Raw genomic sequence first — 21,613 nt, 5'->3', positions numbered from 1 at the left:
TCAGCTCGGAAACTGTCGCTGCCTCCTCCTCACCCCCTTATACAAAACAGTTGGTGTATGCCTCATGCTCCATACGCTCAGGACCCTCTACCAAGCGCTGTGACAAAGTGTTTAATTTGTACCATTGTGATTGCAACCCTGCAGTAACCTGGTTGCAAAATTCTGGAAGGTCCCTAACAAGATCCTCTGTGTTTAATGGCCAGAAGTGAAAGAGCCAGCACACAGGTGCTTAGACAGCATTGCACAGCGACCTAAAGCACTTTAAGTTTTTTACAAAGTTTACCATCTTCATCTCATTTGTTCCTCAATAATTCTGTGGAGTAGGTGAAGTAGGTATTCACTTATCCATTCACTCATTCAACCAACCAACAAATATTTATTGAGCACCTACTAGTTGCTAGAAACTATTCTAGGCTCTGAGTTGCAGTGAACAAAACAGGCAAATATCCCTCTTCTCATGGTACGTCACATCTGAATGAATATTCTAGTAAGTATCATTCTCATTGTTCATATGAAGAAACCGAGACATAGAAAGTTTAAATCTTAGGGACACACAGCTTGTTTAGAGCTGGATTTAGAACCCTAGTATCTTATCCTACTCCCAGAATAGGAGAATAGAATAGAGATCTTAGGGATCATCTTATCCAGCCCACAGATCCTTTCTGATTTCTGTAGACAACAAAGGCTCAGAGAGGTGCTGTGGTTTACACAGTCACCCAGCTCTTAGTGGCAGAGCCAGGACCATAGGCCAGCTTCCCTAAGCCCCAGCCCCATGTCTACCTAATTACCTTTTAGTCTGTTCTGGCTTCTTACAGTTCTGAGGCTGCAAGTCTGAGATCAGCATAGTTGCATCCTAGCGAGGACCCTCTTCCACGTCACAGGCAGCCGACTCCTCGCTGTCTCCTCACACAGTGGATGGGGCAAGGGAACTCTCTGGAGCCTCTTTTATAAAGGCACTAATCGCATTCACGAGGTTCTGCTCTCTGTCCTAATCAGTTCCCTACGGCTCTCCTCCTACTACCATCCCCTTGGGGGTTAAGGTTCTAGCATGTGGCACAGATATTCAGACCGTAGCAACCTCCCTTACTTCTTTAGCCAACACAGATTTCATGGCTCTTTTTCACAATCACCATAAGTACATTCCCGCAACTCCCTTGCCCCTGTCTTCCTCTATTGTAGGTACCTGGATAAACCCTGATCTTGGCTGAATTCAGTCTTGGGTTTTTTGTACCCTGTCACCTAGGCAACTTGGAGGTGGCTGGAGAATAAACACATGCTTATGTGGACGAATCTCACAAGTCAGGATCACCACCCTCAAGTGTGACTTACTGCCGCCCGCCAACCCTCCAGCCCTTCCTAGTCAATTCACTCTCCTGCTCAGTCCTAGATGATTATTTCTCACCTTCTCTCCTCAGTCATCAAACACCTCTCTTCCCCTCCTTAGTCTCTTCTGAAGATCTAGCTTCCTTTTTCACTGAGAAAATAGTCAGAAGAGGCTCCACAGACTCCCACCACCATACCTGCCGTACACTGTCCCTGACCTCTGCCTCCCCTGCTGTTGCCACAGGTGACCTATCTTTGGCCCTGTCGGAAGCTTTTGCCATCCCTGTGCACTGGAATTTCCCGTCACTTATTCATGAACTTCACTCTAAAAATTATCCCGTCATCCCTATATCATCAATTTACCCTGTTTTCCAGATCACTCTCATCAGCATATAAGCATGTTGCAGTTTCCCTCATCTTAAAAAAATAAAAACAATAGCGCCTTTCTTGACCACATATCCCCTGCTGGCTGTCAACCCATTTTCTGTTCCCCTCAAACTATGTTCCCTTGATTTTCTCCGCCCACTCCCACCCCCGCCACCCCGCACCACCAGCTCCGCTCCCCTCTCTTAAAACATTCCAATGAACAGTTCGTGCTTACCTGTATCCCAAGCTGCTTTTTCGGGTTACACATGAGCTCCACGTTGCTAAACCCAGTGTCACCCTCATCACAGCATTCAACTAATCACCGCCTCCCGCCCCCTCTCCTTGGAGCCCTTGCTTGCTTGGCTTCCATGATTCCCCTCTCTCTTGCTTTTCCTCCTACCACACTGGCAGCTGTTTCTCCCAACCTCTAGTCTCTAGTGCAGCCCAGGACCAGCCCTTACGCCTCTTCCCTTCTTTTCTTCACCTGCCATGATGACCACACCTGGGTTTGTGGTTTTAAATACTATCTACAGCTCTATCTTGATCTTAACCCTGAAGCCCAGATTTGCATATCCATTTGTCTCTGAGGTATCTACTCTTGGACATTTATAGGCATATCAAATGGAACATGTCCAAATCTGTGCCCACAGATATTCACTACCCATAGTCTTCTGCCATCAACTGTAACAATAGTTCCAGTTATAGATACACAGGCCAAAACCTCACATTATCCTTCATTCTCCTCTCTCTCATACCTCAGCTCCAAACCATCAGCACATCCTGTCTGCTCTACCTTTAAAATGCTTCCACCTTAGCACTTCTGCAGCTGCTCCCCTGGGATATGGGTAAAGAGAATTCCCGGAGAAGAGGAGAGTATGCGCAAAACCCTGAGGCAGGGGGAGCTGCCAAACAGGAAAAGATCGAGACATGGTTCTCGAGTCTGGGGAGCTGCCCGCCTTTTTGGCCCCGTTATGAAATGTGGAGTAAAGAGATCACTATGGGGATCCGAGCTTTGGCCACAGCCAAGTGGTCCGGCTCTCTGGAATGGATCTGGCCAGCTCCGAAGGACATACATGACTCTCTTAGGTTGCATGTGCATTATGTTTTCAGTGTATGTAACATTGTGTGTCTGTGTATGTGCATTTACATACATGCTAAACATGTGTTTCCTTCCATCCTAGATGTGTTTTCCTGGAGTCCAAACCCTCAGTGGACTAATGCAATTCCATGTATAATCCGCTAGGTGATCCCCAGAGACCCCTGCTCATGACTTTAGTCCTAGATAAAGCAGTCTATTGGTCACAGTCCCCGGAGTTCCCTGTATTGTTCTAGGCTAAGATGACTTAGGCCTTGTAGGTCAGCCACCCTGGAACAAGGCAATGCTCAGTGCCTTTTGACTCATTCTCTGTAGGGCCAGGAATATCCCACTGCAGCTGTATAGACAAGACCCCTGCCCCTCTTTCTGTCACCCCCTCTCCTCCCGGAAAGCAAGGTCTTCTGGACTATATTTGAGCATACTGCAGCAGCCAGGACAGGGGTCAGAGGCAAGGCAGGCTCAGACCGCTGATGTGCTCTCTAACAACCATGTAATTGGAGGAAAATTGGTCCAGTGTGAGGTGCAGGAAAGTTCAAAAGGTTTGTTTGGAGGTCTTTGTGCTTGTTTTCTTTTCATGCCGGAGTCCTGAGTTGGATCTCAGCAAGGTGAGATCCTGGGCAAGCCCCAGAGCTCTCTAGAACTGTATATATGTCTCAAGATAAAATCGCCTACAAGGGCAGACAGGGACTGAAGATACCCTTGGTGAAGTTTTGCATGGACAGACCCTTTAGGTCTGAGAGGGGAACAAAGATAAATGTTCTTAAGAAATGGCTCAGGAGTCATGCACACCTGGGGCAGTGATTTCCAGGGAGTCCGCAGAGCCTCCTTCTGAAACCAGAGGGCTAGGATCATTAAATAGGCTTTGGACAGTGAGGCCCACGGAGCACAGGGGCAGTTTTTCTAGTCTGCTTTGACTCGGATTCTCCAACCATAACGTGAGCAAATATTCATCGTTACTGGTCTCCTTCCTAAGGACTGTTGTGAAAGCTCCTGGTCAACCGAGCGCCAAAGAGTTAAGGAAGCAGAATGGTAAAGGGGTTCAAAGCACAGATTTTGGTGTCATAGAGAACTCTATCCAAACCTCATCTATCAGCTCTGTGACTTAGGACAAATTACATAACTTCTCTGTGCCTGTTTCCTTATGTACAATAATGACAATAACAATGTTTACCTCAAGAGTCACTTTAGGGGAAAATGAGATAATGCATATGAAACACCTCACGTGGCACTTAGCACACCGTATGTGCCCTTTGTTGACAGACAAAAGGAAGGAAGAAACAAGAACAAAGAGACCGTTATTATTGCTTTGATATAAGTTGGTTATTATGATAGTTCACATCAAATATCCAAGTATCCCTTTAGATTTCTCAGCTTCCTTTGCAGTTTGGCCATGGGACTAGTTCTAGCCAGTAGACTGAGACAAAAGTGGTATGAGTCACTACTAGGTCGAGGAAGTTAAGAGCTAGTGTGGCTCCTCCCTCCCTCTCTTCCCCTGGCACTGTGGCCTTAGAGGCTACAAGTTCTCTATGGCATCTTATGAGATGTAGTAAGCATTTTACATGAGTGTGCAATCTGTGACTACTTTGTTAAGCCAATGACATTTTGGACTTCATTTGTTACTACCAGTAGCCTTGCTGACCAATACAGTCACCAATAAGGGAAAAATAAATCTCCCATTTTTCTGACTTCCTGAGGCATTCAGGGATGATGATGATAATGATAATAATAATAGCTACAACATCTACCATTTATTGAGTCTTTGAGAAACACTGCAAAGCCCACTGCCAAAGTTAAATCATTCAGCCCTCTCAGGTACCTCATGAGGTACCTGTTTTGCTATTACATAATAATTGTGTTCCTAAAATAAATTCGAAATTCTTTTTTAAAAGCGGTCTCTTAAACAACTTCAATGAGGAAAAAACTTCTTACAGGCAAGAGTTTTATAGACTAGGACAACAAAGTATTTCTCCCACAGAAATGTCAAAAATAAAGGTTTTTAATTGCTATTAGGATATTTTGAAGTTACAAATTAAAAATAACAGATTTCAGAACTGGCATAAGCTAACCTAAATGTCATTGAGCAAATGCTAAATTTCGTAGAAGACAAGACTCAGGTCAACTTGCTTTCAAATCATCGAAATAAATTGTGGCTTAGTCCAGAAGTGCTATTTAAAAAAAAAAAAAAAAAAAAAGCCCCATTAGATCTTACTAAAGCTACTACCAAAAATAAAAATAAAATTTAAAAAAGATCCCAACGTCAAAGAGCCAGTCACCCACCTAAAGTGGCTTTAGATGTGAAGGCAAATAGGCTTTCTTCCCACAAATGTGGGCACCATTTCTCAGCAAGACAGTGGGTAAAGGAACAATCATCACAAATCAGGTTCCTTACTGAACCGATCAGATTACATCCAACTTGCATTATGAAAATTCACATGGCAGGTAAAAAGCCTGAATTTGATTTGCTTGGCAGGTGAAGAAACCGAGAAAGTATGAGGCCATCAGTGACTATAGCAAGCAACTGTGGAAAGAGCCCCAAATCAGGATTCTCTGCTCTTTTGACTCTGCTTTGCAGAGTTCCCCTCATATATAGTGACATTTGTACATCTTCATGGATGATGGTGTCACTCTGAGCTGAGATCTGAGGCCCCTACAGTTTGATTCGACCCTTCTCCTGGAGCCTGCCATCATCCCTGAGACTTCCTGCCTGGAGCCCCAGAACACAGGAATCCCCGGGCCTCTCCATTCCTCCGATATACACCTCCATAACAAAGCCGCTTTGGCTCTGGTTGTGTAGACAAGTTGGCGTTTCTGAAAATACAAGTAAAGCCGGAAAGCATCCAGGCTACATAGCAAAGTGCTTGGAGAAGGGGCCGCAACTAATTCCATTACCAAAGCCAACAATTCTGGTGACCTATGAGAGTTACCACACTTTGGCTTTTTTCATCCCTTAGGCCCTTGCTGGGCAGTTGAACATTTAAAACTCGCTGAGGTAAGGGAGGAACTTGCTGAATCATTGAGCTGGGGCCCACTGCTCTATACTGTGCTTGCTTCCAGCCTGGAGGCCTCTCACCTCACCCTTAACCCAGTGAGCTGAAGCACTGCGCCCCACCCCCTTCATGCCGTGCCAGGTCAGTAAGGCAGGTGAGTCTGGAAGCTGAGTCTCCAAGAAGATTCTGGAGGATACAGACAGACTCAAGCAAGTGGGCCTTTTGGGAGTCCCGTTACCTCCAAATAGAATGGCTCTCTCAGCCCAGGAAGGCCACTGATTCTTCAGGCTGCCTGAAGAATCATTCCTACTTTATGATTTATTCATGAAATTCAACAGGTTCTTATTCAAGGACCCCTCACACGCCTGGGCCTGTGTCAGCTGAAGTTGGAACACCAAGCAGATATTAAACATTATTTTCCACTCCCAAGGACTTCAGAACGCAATGGAAAGATGAGACCCACACATTGGCTACTAAATTGAGACAGTCTGTGATGAAAGGTTAAATTAAATATCATCATTATCCACAGTAGTTAAGGGCACAGATTTAGTATCAGATGTCTGGATTCAAATCCCATCACCATCATTTTGGTCAAATTCGACTTTGGGCAAGTGCCTTAGCCTTCTTAGGCCTCTGTTTTCTTCTTCTAGGGTATCTAAGAGTTCTAGCATCAAAGTATGTCTGTGAGAAATTGAATGAGATGGCAAAGTGATTAGTGCTGTTCCTGACTCAGGGTCTTAATGTTATTACAACCTACTGTTATTAGTTGTCAGAACATATTTGAGAGACTCCAAGGGTATAGAAACCCTGAAACTTCTGCATTCTGGTCCTCCCTTCTCTGTTTTTTCAGCAGTGATTGGTAATTTCACCTGACCCAAGCAGGAGTCCTGGGGGGGTCACTTTTAGCTCCTCCAATTTTATAACTTCCTTAGCCCTCATAAGCATTCAGTCACAAAACCCTATTGATTATACATCACATCTGTCTCCTACACTCTAACCAGTCTCATCCTAACCAGGTCTTCACATAGCCAGATTGAGTACGCAAGATCTCTCTTAACCGGTCTCCTTACTTCCAATCCCTGACCCCCCTTCCAAAACAGATTTGCTACTACTCCAGAGAATTTCCTAAAATCCAAACCAGATTATCATTCCCTTGCTCACACCCTTTCCTTGGCTCTCTCTGACTTTCAGCAAACAGCCCAACCCAAATCCTAATCATGACCCGCCCACCAGGGCCCCTGTGATATGATCACTGCTAGCTCCACAGCTGCATCGCTTGTGTTCCCCACCTTTATGTGCCAGTAATGCAGGCCTGCTCCCCAAATGCTTCTGTCTCCTGGCCCACATGATCATGCACATACTGCCCTCAAAGAATAAAACCTTTGTCCTTCGTCTCCTGAAGAACCATCATCATGCTTCAAAAGTAAACTACAAACCACTGTCTTTGGGAAGCCTTTCTTTACCCAGGTCTGGGCTAGCTGCCCCTCCTCTGTGCACCCACAATACCTCTCTTTAAAAGATCATGGTGCAACTTTTTATTTTCATGTCTATCTACTCTGCTGGCATCTGACATTCTTATTCATCTGCATTTTATTCATGCAGAAGCAGGAAGGGATTGCATCTTATTCATCTTCGTATATTCATATTGAAAATGACTGCAGAGATGGATAGACGGACAGATAGTGGTTGGATGAATATACAAGTTAATGGTTGAATGGTTGAATGGATAAATAAATGAACGAATTCAACAAACAAAGTGGCACAAATCTCTAACTAGATCTTATACCCAGGCACCCCCAGGAGGGTCATCAGCAGTACTACAAAGGTAAGGCTCTATTCTTGAAGCTTCACAGTTCAGGCTGAAGAGCAGTATGATGCTGCAACTAGCTCTCCATTGTTCCAGCAGGAAAGCTGAGAGTGTTGAGCTTAGAGGGAGTAGGGACATCCAGATGAGCTTTCCCCATCACTGACCTGGCCGGTGACCTGTTTGTTGACCTCCTCAGGTCTGCCCTCATACGGGTCCCTTTCAGTCCCTTTCTCCATCCAGGCATCACAGATTTATTTCCTGCTTGAACTACGGCAGGAGAATTCCACCTCTGGACCCAGGGTGGCAGAGCAGCAGATGGCGTGAGTGATGGAGGGCGCCATGGCCCACAGCCAGTGAGTGCCTGCAGCCCAGTGCTGCCCTGTCCCTCTCAGGAGAATAGCACGTTTCGTTCTGTTCATTTCCCTGTTAGGAGCTGCTCTTAGAGTAGCCACATGGGAAGTGCACCTTGTGCAGCTCGGAGCCTTCATCAGCTCTTCGAGGAAGACCTTCCAGGCCGGCTTCGTTCACTGAGCAAACATGAATTCATTCTGGCATGAGCTGGAAATGAAATTGAGTATGGAGCTCTTTGTGATAGGGAGAACCCGCACAAGCCAAAGTGGAAAGACCCTGAGGCTTTGGGGAGAAGAGCCCAGCCCAGCCCAGCCACCCTGGAATCCTCGTTCAGGGTTTATGAAGCAGCAGCAGAGCACAAATGGCTAAATTTGGTTGTGTTTTTATTTTTGTTCAGCCACAAATACCGGCAAAGAACTGAAAACGATTCCTCCCTTCCTAGAGCCAAGCCGGTTTTATTTTTAGCTTCAACTCTGGTTTTGCGCTTTTAGCACGCTAAACACCCTTCCCACTACAGGCAGCGGTGGGCCAGATCTGAGGATTTTTGCCTAGACTGGAGTGTTGGTTTTCTGCGTGTAACTCTTACCAGGCTTTGCGAGGCTGTGACAATAGAGGATAGTTCCAGATAGACCCACAAAGAGACCCAGTTCTGGCCTTAGAGACCTCTAAGAGAGTCCTTTTCAAGGAGAGAAATGCACTCGGGTGGATGGTTATCTGGGCTGGAGTGCAGGAGGTGGTAACCCTGGATGAAAGGAAGCGAAGGAAAAAGAGAGGTAAAGGGGAGGGAGCTGTGTTGGCTGAAAGGTTTTGTGAAACACTGTGGTTCAGCGTCAGGGCTCTGGACGCAGACCACCTGATCTAAATCCGGCCTCTGCCACTCCCTAACACTGTGGCCTTGTGAAATGTACTCAGCTTCTCTAGGCCCTGGGTTCTTTTCTATGAGATGTAGATAATAGTGACTCCTGCATCTGAGCTCACCTGTCTGAGATCCTGCCCATCTAGCATGTAGCATAGCATCTGACACGCAGTTAGGACTCAACAAGCACCATTTTTATTATCGTTGCCATGCTGTTATTGCAATGCTAGACACTTATGCATGCACTGTCATTAAGACTTACGGCAACGCAGTGAGTAGAGTTATTTTGCAGATGGAAAACTGAGGCTCAGTGGGCTAGATCACTTCCCCAAGGTCCCATAGCAAGAGCATGACATCGCCAGACCTGAACCCTGCCCTGGCCAACCCCCATCATACCACCACGCCTCTTCCAGGACCAGTGCTTGCACGTGATTTAAAAGGACATCTCTGACTCTATGAGAACTACTCTAAATAAGGAACTAGATCCCCCTCCTGTCCCCTGGGTTCCCCTTTCTTTCCACTTGAGTGACAGGAACACACAAAGAGCAGATAGTGGGAGTAATCAAAAGAGCAGTGGCCAAAGTCACAGAAGACAGAAAGTAGAACGGTGGCTGCCAGGGACTAGGGGAATATGCTTAACATTACTGAGCTGTACGGTTAAAAATGGTCAAGATGGTCAACTTTATGTTATGTGATTTTTTTAACCACAATTTAAAAATAAAAAACAACAAAAAAAAGAGTACTGGTTAGGGAGTCAGGTCGCTGCTGGGGTGGGCCAGATAATTTGAGCTTATCCCATCCGGCTTCCAGTCAGGAGTCTCAGCATCAGCATCTCTGGTCCACACCTGCCACATGCTGCACGAACCCCTCAGGGCTGAACAGCACACTTCTGACAGCAGCCTCATTCTTTGAGGTCTTAAATGCTTCACTCTCACATGCTTTGCCCTTTTGACCTCCTTCTAGTTCCCCATCCTTCTGAAGTTTTCAGCCATCACCTGGGATGAAAGAAGAAAACTAGCAAAATCTCACCCAGGGACTATGACTGTTTGGTGTGTGTGTGCAGCAGGTGGGGGGATGTGGGCTTCGGGGCCAGAAGCTGAGAAGAAGCTCACCTTTTTGTCTCTTCGGTTTGCTTATTCTTGGATGGGATACTACCTCCCACATAACCAAGCGTACGTTGCTTGCTCTAAGAGGAGAAATTCAGCCAGACTACAAACTGCTTTTTGGCTCCAGGAGATTCTGGAGAGTGAGATTCTGAGGATTCTGAGGACAGGAGATTTGGGGACATTGGTTTGGACATTCACCAATGATTAGACTGGGTAAAGATGCTAGGACGGAGAGGCCTGGGGGCGAGCATGGAACCGAGTCTCCTTCTTGGCCACACACTCCCAGGAAAGCAGGCTTCATGAAGGTCACACCAACAGCTCAGTGTCCTTCAGAAACTCAGGTGGCCTCCTTTTCTGGGATTAGCATGGACTTTCCCAGAGGAGAGTCTGGCTCTGCTGCCACCATCCAACAGGAATATCTCTACTGGGCTGAGTTTTACTTCCAGCCATGCCGTATACCTAAACTGTGGTCCCTGACCCAGGGCCAACTGCTCTATTACATACAGTGGGGACAGTGCCCAGGGCCAACAGTACTTTTAGGGACCCATTAAAATGTTTTAATTTCTTTTAAAATTAGAAGAAGAAAATGAGTTTTCTGGTCAAAGTACGTGTTATAATATATAATATTAACATATTTGATTTTATACCAACACGGTTATAAAATATAATATATTATTTTTTACTTTTATGGAGGAAGGTGCCCACAAAAGCAAAAGTGCCCAGAGCCCACCAAAGTTGTGATGCAGCCCTGCTCCGCCCTGTCCGAAGGGCCAGGGATTCCATGGGCTCCTTAGCCTGTGATGATCTGCCTCTCCCTCTTCTCTGTTCCTATAGCAACTGCTGTCTGTCCCTCCCACCTCACCATTTAAGATCTGGAATATTCTCTCTGGTATTTTATTTCTTTTTAGGGACCCATTTCATGTGCCAGTTCTGTCACTTGGCAATAGCTGTCTAGAGCACATGGTGAGAAAAATTCAAAAGGCTCGTCTGGGGTCCGTGGGAAAGAATGTGGTGTCTCTCCTAGGCTCGTGACGGGGGAGGGGCAGCAGGCATGCTGTGTGCTTGCTTATGACTGACCTTCGTGTTATAACCCCAGCTTGACTGACTGCAAACTCCATAAGATGAAATATGCCTTACACATGCTGAGTGTCCCACGCTGAACGATCTAAAAGGTCTCTTCATACCTGTCGATTGATTGATTACAGTGGATTCTGAATATACTTGATCCAATTTAATGTCCGCTTGACATCTTGACATCTTTTCATTTCTTTTTTTCCTCTTTAGGCGCCTGAACAAGAATAAGCTCCAAGTCCTTCCAGAACTTCTTTTCCAGAGCACACCAAAGCTCACCAGACTGTGAGTAGAGTTGATTGTGTTCTCTACCAGGTGTCTTGCCTGGCTTTGGTCATGTGGAGAATGTGGTCACCTTAGTACGTGGAGACCCAGGCTATGCGGAACTTGGTAATTAGGCCTTACTCGTGGAGACTTGGAGTGGGGTGTCCATGTGCTGTGCCCCCACACTCCCCTCCAGACCCAACTTGCTTGCTCCCTTCCTGCAGTGATCATTGGCCTAAGTGGCTACTGCAGGCTGGTGGCTTGTGGTGGTGGCTCACTCCTTTACAAGGAGGGAGGGAACTTCCACCTAACTCGGGTCTGAACTTACCTCAGAGAAATGCTCTGAGGGTGGGGTTTGAGTTTGTTCACAGGAGGCCAACGGTGGTCTCAGAGGGCATGGATTTGGATTACATAGTTCAACTTTACCACCTTGCTGGCTAGAGCAGGTCTTGCCTGTTGCCTGCGTCCTACTCCTGCCAGTCTGGGAACTCTGGGTCTGGAGACCTATGATTTCATGGGAAAAAGAAGAAACACCTTGAATTTCGCTTTGTCTTCTGGAATGGTCCAGGATGTCAGGAGAGAAGTGTTGAAGATGCCTTTGTGCATTTATTCAGAGTAAATTTGGAAACTCAGGAGCTGGAGATGCACATCAGGATAGAGATTGTGGTTCACGTATTGGGTGTGAGGCAGGTACTAATGATTGGCAGTGAATAGTGCCACGATTTTAAACCTGAAAGTCCTGCCGGCAGTGACTAGTGTACATGGGGTAAACTGGATTGCCCAAGGCTTGCGTTTCTGAATGGAGTGACACAGTGTCTGGCTGCTTAGCAGTCACGCAGCGAGATTTACAGCCTGGCTGGGAAAACTCTAACAGTACTGGGGAGGTGCCAAAGTGGTGGCCGCCATTCTCGTTTCCAATGGCTGTGTTTACTACCTACTTAGGCACTCAAACAATGCATGTAGTTTCCGGGATAAATTGGGAAATATGAAACACATGTCAGTGTGTACACTTAAGAATGAGTTCTGAGTTAGGAATCTATCTGTCTATATCTACACACACACAGCAAGACCATGTATGTAAGTGTATTTTAAGGGGCACTTTGTTGGAGCAAGAACAGGCAAGGTCTGGTGTTTCAGTGGTTCAGTGACCTTGCTTGCCTTCTCTAGGACACACCAGTACTTTGTCAAGGTCTCCTCGTGCTGTGTATTCTATTAATCTTGCTCAGTCCCCCTGACTGACTTTGCTTAATGTGGGGAAGTATATGCCTCCCTTTCCACTCTTCCACTCTGAATCCACCTTGATGGGCATGAGGGTGGATGAAATGCTGTGAGTGTCTAGCAGGCCTGAGTAAGTAATACCAAGTGAGCATACAGGGAAATCGCCCTGATTTTGAACTTCCTCTCCTCTGTATAGTTCTTTCCTTAGATGCTCACCTAATAGCCATCTCTCCATCCAGTACTACATTGTGCCTTCTCAACCTGCTCCTAACTAAATGATGCAGTCTATCTGCTATTCATCTCAGCATCTCTTTCTATGCAAACAGAAGTAGCCTGGGGTTGGGGCTACTGGGAGGCTTTGAGCAGGTGGGGTCTGAGTGTTCCAATTGCTGCAGGAGGTCAGGTGGGCTGGTTCTTGCTCACGGAAGCTGTGACCTTGCAGCTGCTCCCCACACCATCAGGCAGGGCCCATTTTGTGCAGGGCTGGTCTTGATCCAGGCAGAGGAGACCTTCCAGGTCTCTGAGCTGCCGAAGGCCTGATCCAGGCAGGCAGCATGGGGATGTGGGAAAGCACAGGATATTATCCTAACTGTGTTTCTAACTGAGAGAGGTTGAGAGAGTCACTTTCCTTTCTGTGCCTGAATATGCTCATCAGGAGACACACCCTCTTCCCTTCTACCTACCCCATGAGGAGCTATAAGTATCCTATCAGATACCGGCGTGCATGTGTTTCCTAGGGTTTAAAGTACTGTGTGCGTGTAATCACTAGGATAACTATTGTTCCCCCTACAATCCCATCTTCACAACCTCAGTTTCTAATCTCCTTTCTCTGGGAGCAGTGAGGAGACTAGGAGTTGGTATAAGCACTGACATATAACGTACACTGAGCTTCTGCACCAGGAAGTCAGGGATGACATCTCTTTGGTTTCCATCCTGCTACAGGTCTCCAGGCACTCATGAATGAGTAGATGAATAGATGAATGATACAGGCCTAAGGATATAAACAGTGCTTTCAGGAAGCTTTGGTTCTTTTATCTACCATTCATTTACTCATTTACTCATTTACTCATTCACTCATTCATTCATTCATTCATTCAGTAAGCTTTTCCCAGGTGTTTGTTTCAGCCTGGCTTCTGTGCTGGATATTGAGCTGCAGACGTGAAGGATGCCCAGTTTTCCAGGTGCCCCATCATGAGACATTCTGAATGGCTGCCAAAAAGCTAAGATATATATATATTTTATTGAAACAGCTATATTAACCCAGGTTTGGGCTATAATTGGCAATCCCTTTTTCTCTGTGGGCTTGATCTTTGATTTCTCTTAATGGCCTTATTGTGTCTTTGTCTTATTTTGTCAGCCACTCCAGGGCCTTTTTGGAAGTAAGCAGGGTACAAATTAGAAATCAATAAATGTGCAATCATGACTTTGTATACATATGCCACCAGCAGTGTTTTAAAAGAGCACTGCATCTCAGTAGACACAGTCAGTCATTTTCTAGGGAATAATAAATGTGGGTACTGTGCGGCTGTCTGCTCCTTAGTGTGCATGTGGGATACGCAGAAATCCCAGACACGCTCTTTCTTATTAGATCTATAGACAAAAACTGCTTAGTGCTCAATGTTTATACCAAAAAAAAAAAATCCCCTTTGGAAGGGCCATGGATGTATAATTAGATATGTTTCAAGTAGTGATGAGAAAGAGAAATAATATTTATTGAGGACCTTGGCTATTATAATACTAACTAGTAAGTGACAGAAATGCAACTACAGTTAGTCTAACCCAAAGAGGAAATATATTAGTTCATATCCCTGAGGAATCCGGTGATAGTCATGGATAGCTTTAGGGACAGTAGGATCCAGGGGCTTGATGATGTCACTGAGACTTTATCTCCCCCTGCTCCATCTCTTGGGACAGTATACATGTTGTCAGAAGACAGAGGAAGGGATGCAAACTTTCACACCCTCTGACCCAGCACCATCTGATTCATTGATTCATGTGTATATCAGTGGTGTATCTATCCTCTGTGTTCTCAGTCACATAGAGCACAGGCCATAGAATGCTAGAGTTTAGAAGGGCCCTGAGGTTTAGGTCATATTGCTGTGGTCTATAAAACACCCAGCAAGGTCTCTGTCCTGCCTTGGGCATTCAGTAAATACCAGCTCCCTCTCATTCTGATGTAGCTCATAAGGTTCTCAGGTGTTGGGCCTATGTTTCTCCCCCTACCAGGTCCCCTACGGGCTCCCACACAGGGCTGAGCACAAGAGATTGCAGGGAAGTGAAAGGATTAAGGGGCTGCTGATTATGTGCTATGAGACTAGGCAAGTTACTTAACCTCTCTGGGTCTCAGGTTCTTCACCAGTAAAACAGACAGTAAGAGTTACTTCTCTCTATGCTGTTGTGAGGAGAAATGTCAGGGATCCATGGATGGTCTTTAGCACTGAATATAGCACATAGCAAGTATGCAGTGAAAGATGACTATAGTTAACTTCTGCTGGCGGACTGATGGACTGACTAGTGCATGTGCTGGGGCTTTGGCATCTGTGGCATAAGCATTTCAGGACCTGGCAAAGGATTCAGGCTCCAAAACAGATGATGGTTGAGGGGAGCACTGCACTTGGGAGTGAGAAGATCCTGGTTCTCATACTGGCTCCGCCCACCACAAGCTATATGGCCTCAGGCACGTTACTTCACCTCTCTGGGTCTCAGTTGTCTCATGTAGAGAGCATGGGATGGAGCATGGTCTCTTTACCTGATCTGTAGGTAACTTAATTTTTTTTCACATCCCCTTCCAGTTTTCTCTTTCACCTACTCATGAAACAAGGAGTGAAGGGTTTCTGATTATTTAGAGGTTAAGTGGTTAACATTGCTAGAAATTCTTTAGAAGGAACTGAAGACAAGGTGAAAACAGTGATTAAAAGTCCTCTACATCTCACTGGATTAGAGAGCTTAGAAGGGGATGTGGGACCTAACTGGTTTTTTTGAGTTTGACTTTGCCATCTGAGGACGGGCAGACCACTGATGGCCTTTTGGCCCACCGCTCCTGGATTCAGGTCCAAAGATTTCATAAGTACTTGACAGTAGTTGAAAACTTGTAGCTGAATAGACAGTTGTGCTAGCAGTGGTACAGATACCTCCATTTATTCTCCACTCAGTCCTGTGAGGTATTTGACAGCTTCTAAAAAATGCCACTGGGGTTAAACCCGCTGTCGTTCACTTGGTTCAGTGGAGTTGCTGAGACTTGGAAAGCTAATCCCCAGGCAGCTGGAAACAATATGAAATGTGGCCAACTAATTTAGCCCAAGTCACTGGGGCTCTTATCATGGCAGAGCAGTGTCTCTCCCAAAGAGTTAAGGGCTGTGAGACCTGCATTTCCAGGGAACCTACTTCTGGTGAGCGAGCCCTCATCTGAACTCTCATTTCTGCTTACTCGTACCTCTCCTTCATATTTACTGATTTCTGCTCTTATCACAGCCATGTGTATACCTTCCCTATATCCCCAACCAAACCGGAAGCTGCATTCAGCAAGGCGAGCTTATGTCTCCTTGAGGCAGCCCAACATTAGAGCAAAGAACAGGGACTTAGGAATGGTACAGACCAGGGTTTGGATCCTACTCTCTGCTGATCCTGGAATCACCTCAACTTTCTCAGTCACTGGTAGGTCAGCTACACAATGGGAAGAATAATCCCAGTTCCTGCCCTAGTTTGCTCAGGCTGCCATAAGGAAGTACCTCAGACTGCATGGCTTAAAGAACGGAAATTTGTTTTCTCACAGTCCGAAGCCTGGGAGGTTAAGATCAAGGTCCTGGCGCCTCTCTCCTTGTCTTGCAGATGGCTATCTTTCTGCTGCCTCTTCACATGGGTGTCCCTCTGGTCACGCTCACCTTTTCCCACGAGGACAAGGGCACCAGTCATACTGAGTTAGGGCCCCACCCTAATGTCACCTTTTAGCTTAATCACCTCTTTAAAGACCTGATCTCCAAATATGGTTACAAACTGAAGTACTGGAGACAAGGGCTTTGACATGTGAATTTAGGGAGGACCACATTAGCATGTAATAGTTCCCGAATGTGTATTGCATATTTGCCAAGTGTCGACTGCTCTTTGAACTGCTTTTATGTATATTCTCTTACTAAATCTAAGATTTGGGAGGATAGGAACTATATTATCCCCATTTTAGAGATAAAGAAACAAGAGTCCTAGAGACTTAGCTTGCCCAAGGGCACAGAGCCAGTAACTGGCAGAACCAAAATTTAAACCCAAGTTTGCCTGTCTCCAGAGCTCACATTCCCAACCAGAATTCCCATTCTGTAGTTTTGAGAAGTTAGTAACTAGTTAAGGTGCCAGGCAACTCGTAGAAACTCAGTTAGTACTAGTTCTGTTATCTCTTTGAAGCCCTAGAGGAACCCATACTTGCTGAACGCCTGGAGCCTTGAGCCTTCTGCCACTCATAGATTCTTCTACAGCCACCTTAGTCTTTCAATTCTGTACTGAACATTAAAACATAACTACATGGAATATATGTCTCTATAAAACTCTATATAGATGTGAGACAGTAATATAAAAGTGAAAAACCAGTGGAGAAAACAAAAACCATGCTGCTCAGTCTTCCAGCAGAGTTGTTACCTGATGTGGTGAAATGATAACAGGAAGATGGGAAAACCAGCCCCTCATGGCTTCAGAGACTGCCTGCTTGCCTGGAGTTGGATCCCAGACACCTGCTCCCTGCTGTGCTGGCCCAGCCTTCAGAGGCCAGGACGGACAGTGAGACCAGCCTCAGCATTGTAGACATGGGGTCACTTTGTCCAGGGGCACAGCCACCTAAAGCTCATTGAAAATGTCCTTGCAAACTGGAGCTTCATTTTTACCTCCTCCACTCCCCTAATCCCTGACACTGAGGTGAGGCCAGCCTTCAGTTTGTTTCATGGCATGCTGCTTCAATTGCAAGTTTCGTCATGTGCCAGAAGACAGGTCTACCTTTAATTCACGTGTAGACAAGTAATGGATTACAGTGGATGCCGTGTCACTCTTGGGGCTTCTCTTTGGTGTGAGTGGCACTGTCTCTGCAGTGTCTTGAGCCAGAGCCAGGAAAGAAGGCATGAGAGGCTTCTTTTCTCTTCTTCTTCACTGAAGCTTTATCTAACTGAGCACAGAAGCCTATTGTTTTATCCACAAACTTGATTACAAAGCTAATACTTAGAATTGTCTTGTAGACTCACACTATAGAATTTCAGGACTAGGAATAAAAGTTATCTAAGCCAGTATTTCTCAAACTTTACTATGCATCTGAAGATCTGGGAATCTTGTTATAATGAGGATTCTGGTTCTGGAGGTATGGGGTGTCTAAGAGTCTGCTTTTCTAACAAACTTCTGGTTCTGGGGGTCTGGGAGGTCTAAGAGTCTGCTTTTATAAAAAACTTCCAGGTGATGCTCCTGATCTCGGACCACATTTTGCAGAAGCAAGAATCTACGCTGTAGTGGTTCTCAAACTTAGCATATAAAAAAATCCCTTAGGATCCTGGTTAAAATGCTGATTCCCAGGCCATGTACATCTGGAGTAGACCTAGGGATCTGACTTTGTAAATAGGCATCCTGGGTGATTCTGGTGGGTGTTGCCTACGGGGCATATTTTGAGAAACACCAATCTAGTACAGTCCCTATTAATAGATTTGGGAGCAGGGAAAGAATCAAAGATCTCTTGAGTGCCTACTATGTGCTAGGCAACCTTATGCATATGCCTTCTTCTTTGGTCCTCCTGCAAGGTAGATATTTTTATGCCCACTACACAGATGATGAAACTAAGGCTTGAGTAATTTAGCTAACTCACCAGGAATAAACCCAGGTCTTTCTGACCCACAATTGTGTATTTTTATTCTACTTAATCATGTGTCTCTTGTGCTTAAACATACTTTGAAATAGAGAAAAAGAGAGAAAACAATCATAGACCTTTGAAGCTTTCAAGGTTCGGTATTTGTGCTCTGTGCTTATATGAACATATATGAATATATGCTCCTATCTGAGATCAGGTATTAAGACCTGAATCATTGAAAGAGAAAAATATATAGACTTAAATGCATGTTTGCAAATAGACCTTTCTCAATTCCCTATAGTTCATCAGAGATAAAGTTGAGCTTTACATTTTCAAATTCTTTAGCCCTTTGGGCCAGCAGAACAATTTTCTAAACTAATCAAGCAATAGTTGAACCGAGAACATTCTGCCTGCCAGCTTGGAAAGGTGTTCTTTTTTTCTTTTTTAAGTTTTTTCTTTTTTTTTTTTAAAGAAAGAAAACCAAGCTGTGACTTTACAATGCTTTGGAATTACAGAATATGCTTGTAATTTTTACAATTCTGTACAGACTTCTTTGCCACATCTGGTTGATATTACTGGCAAGGATATATGGGGGAATAAACCATGGACTGGAATGTGAAACATCCCACAAAATGAGTTTCTTATAGGTTGCTGCATAAAACATTTTGAGTCTTTCTCTCTTTGGAAGGGTAGCTTAAGTGATTTCATGGATTCAATATTTTCTTTGGTTTGAAGGTAAGGGTTTTTATTGGTCTACTTGGTGGGGGTTCCAAAATGGTTTTCTGAAGATGTGTGCAAAGGGTTAACCACTCCAGAGTCGGGCAGTGGAGCAGGGTGAGATAAGCTACCCTTGAAGGAAATCAGCCCAACCTTTGGTGAAAAACTCTGGACCTTGGTGATGGTGGTGACACCCTGGGGCCAACTGAATTGCTATAGAAAAGGGGAGAATACAGGGGAAAAGGGCTAGGTGTGTAAGGCCTCAGGAAACCTGAATCGTAGCTTGGGTGGTGCATTTAAACAGCTAATGCAAAAAGAGGTCAGCTCCTGGCACATACCACCCAAAGCCTTCATCCATCGAGGCGTTGTCTGTGCTGTATATGAAAAGAGGGAGTTGGGAAAATGGAAAAATAAAATAAACATCCAGCTGATACCTGGAACTCAGTCAGTTCCCTACTGGGGACATTCCTCCCCAATTCCTAGGAAGACTGTGTGAGCAGGGACAACTAAAACATTCATTGAACACCTACTGTGTGTGTGCGTGCGTTGCGGCAATGCGCTGGTGGTTAGGATGCTGAGTACAGAATGCAGACACATCTAATCTGAGCCCGAAGGGTATAAGCATGGGCTTTTCGCCACCTGGCTCCTTCTCAGACTTCCTTGGCCCAGACCCACCTGCGGAGTTGGAACATTTCTGCACAACACCATGTGCTGCTCTCAGCACCCTGTGGCATGTGGTAGAGTCAGCCAGCCTCAGCAGGACTGTGTGGCCATCACATGGGTGCTCAAATAAAGACTGTGCTCTCCAGTGGAAATATAGCTCTTTGTTGAGAATAAGAACCGGAGGCCAGCTTCACCTACCCCCTGGGGTTGTCATTCTCCTTATCGAGTTAGAAACTGTCAAGGGAATTGAAGATGTCAGGGAAACACCACATTGTGTATAGAAAAATGTCAGCCTTTTGAGGTGGGCAGATCCCAAATACACATTCTTTAATTGCCTGAATGATGCAAATGTACCCACATCTAATAATCCTGAAATATTTGTTCTTGAATCACATTCAGCATCAACAGAAACATTTCGAAAGAGCCTAATCATCTCTCATTTTCAACTAACATTTGGGAATCTCTCCAGGGGACAAATAGTGTTTTAATTTGATGCCCCAAATTCTAGTGTAATTTCAAATCATGGTTATAAAATGAAGAGAAAAAAAAAAAAAGCCTATAACTATGGCTTTCTTCTGGCTTTCCTATGGGCTCAGTATCCTGGATGTTGAACATTAATTTCCATTTGTAAGGTTTGCAGTCCATTTACAAAGTCCTGGAGATTGAAGCTTGTAATGAAAGTGTTGACACAGCATTAACAACAGCAAAAGTATGATAACACAGGACTGTCCAAACCAAATAGAAATGGAGAAGTTTAAGTAAATTTCACGCTCCTTGCCTGAATATGGTGTGCTGGACCTGAGTTTTTGATTCATGGTTTAGAATAATATTTTAATGTTTTATTCATGATGTTTCTTTCTTCCCATCATTCCTTCTCTAATTCTCCTCACCCTACTTAAGGTGATGAAGCCTGCTTGGAAGTCTGACCTCGTCTTGATTGGCGCAGCCTGGTGTATAGCCAAAACCTCTCCCCATGGTTGGCTAAGTAGAGTATTCAGCGATTGAACCGATGGTTTGGCCTCTCACTAGTGTGTCTAGGGCTCTGAACTCAAATTTTTTGTCAATGAGTCAGCTTTTGATTAAAATATACATAGAATCATGCCAACATTTCTCCTAGTGAAGGGAGCATCTTGACTTTTAGAGGTCAAAATGCTCTAAGGAAGAAAAACTGCATTTCTAAGAGGGTGAAAGGGTAACCGAGGACTGATCTCCTCCTTCTCGGTTTAATTTAATTTGGGATTCATGAAACTCTAAGCTGTGGATCAAGATGCTCAGAAAGACATAACTTTAATAATTTTTTTTAAAAAATGGAAATCAGTGGTAGCAATATAGAAAGAAATGCAGGATCATCAATTTTATTAATATCACGGTCCCAATCACCTCCTTCCTGTTTCTCTGCATCACCACTCCTCCTTGTTTTTTTCAAAATCAGAAGCACATACATATAACATACCACACACATACACATAAAACCTTCTCTCTATACGACAATCCCAGACAGGTAAACCCTTTCCAGGCCTCTGAATCAAAGCACAGACATAATTTCACTTTAGTGCCAGATACTGACTTTTACATTAGCTCAGATTATTGAGCAACACTGTGAGGAGTATCAGGGGTCAGCAGCGGTGGTGCAAGGCAGAGACACTTTGTCTCCTTGGCTCATATTGGTGTTTTTGGCACATAGAGATGGTAGGGACAGATTTGTGTCAGAGACAGTAAATTATCATTGTGAATGATTTCCAGTCCGCAGAGAGAGTTTCTCTTTTCCCTGGAAGAGATGCGCATGGGTCAGGCTTCTACTCGAGACCCTCAGGGACTTTTATTCCATTTCACAACACAGAGCAGAGCATTGTCAACTACCAGTTCCCAAGGGCTCAGTCATTGAACAAAATTATCTTAGGGAGTAATCGTTATGGCTTGCGAATGGAATGGGGTTCTCTGCAGATCCTATTTCCCTATGCATGGCTCTTCTGTAATTTAAA

General features: G+C 44.9%; 1 protein-coding gene across 2 annotated transcripts in view; it reads left to right on the top strand.

The window, feature by feature from the left end:
- SLIT3 (slit guidance ligand 3) overlaps nucleotides 1-21,613 on the top strand; it is a 545,706-nt gene that overhangs the window by 82,608 nt on the left and 441,485 nt on the right. For both annotated transcript variants that reach the window (XM_015585228.1, XM_015585229.2), the window contains exon 4: nucleotides 11,177-11,248. In XM_015585228.1, the coding sequence (XP_015440714.1) occupies nucleotides 11,177-11,248 (72 nt within the window). The remainder of the gene's footprint in view (nucleotides 1-11,176; nucleotides 11,249-21,613) is intronic.

This window comes from Pteropus alecto, unplaced genomic scaffold (genome assembly GCF_000325575.1).
Source record: "Pteropus alecto unplaced genomic scaffold, ASM32557v1 scaffold40, whole genome shotgun sequence".
Classification (NCBI taxonomy): domain Eukaryota; kingdom Metazoa; phylum Chordata; class Mammalia; order Chiroptera; family Pteropodidae; genus Pteropus; species Pteropus alecto.
The sequence above is the reverse complement of the archived record's forward strand: the minus strand, read 5'-3'. Positions and strand labels throughout refer to the sequence as shown.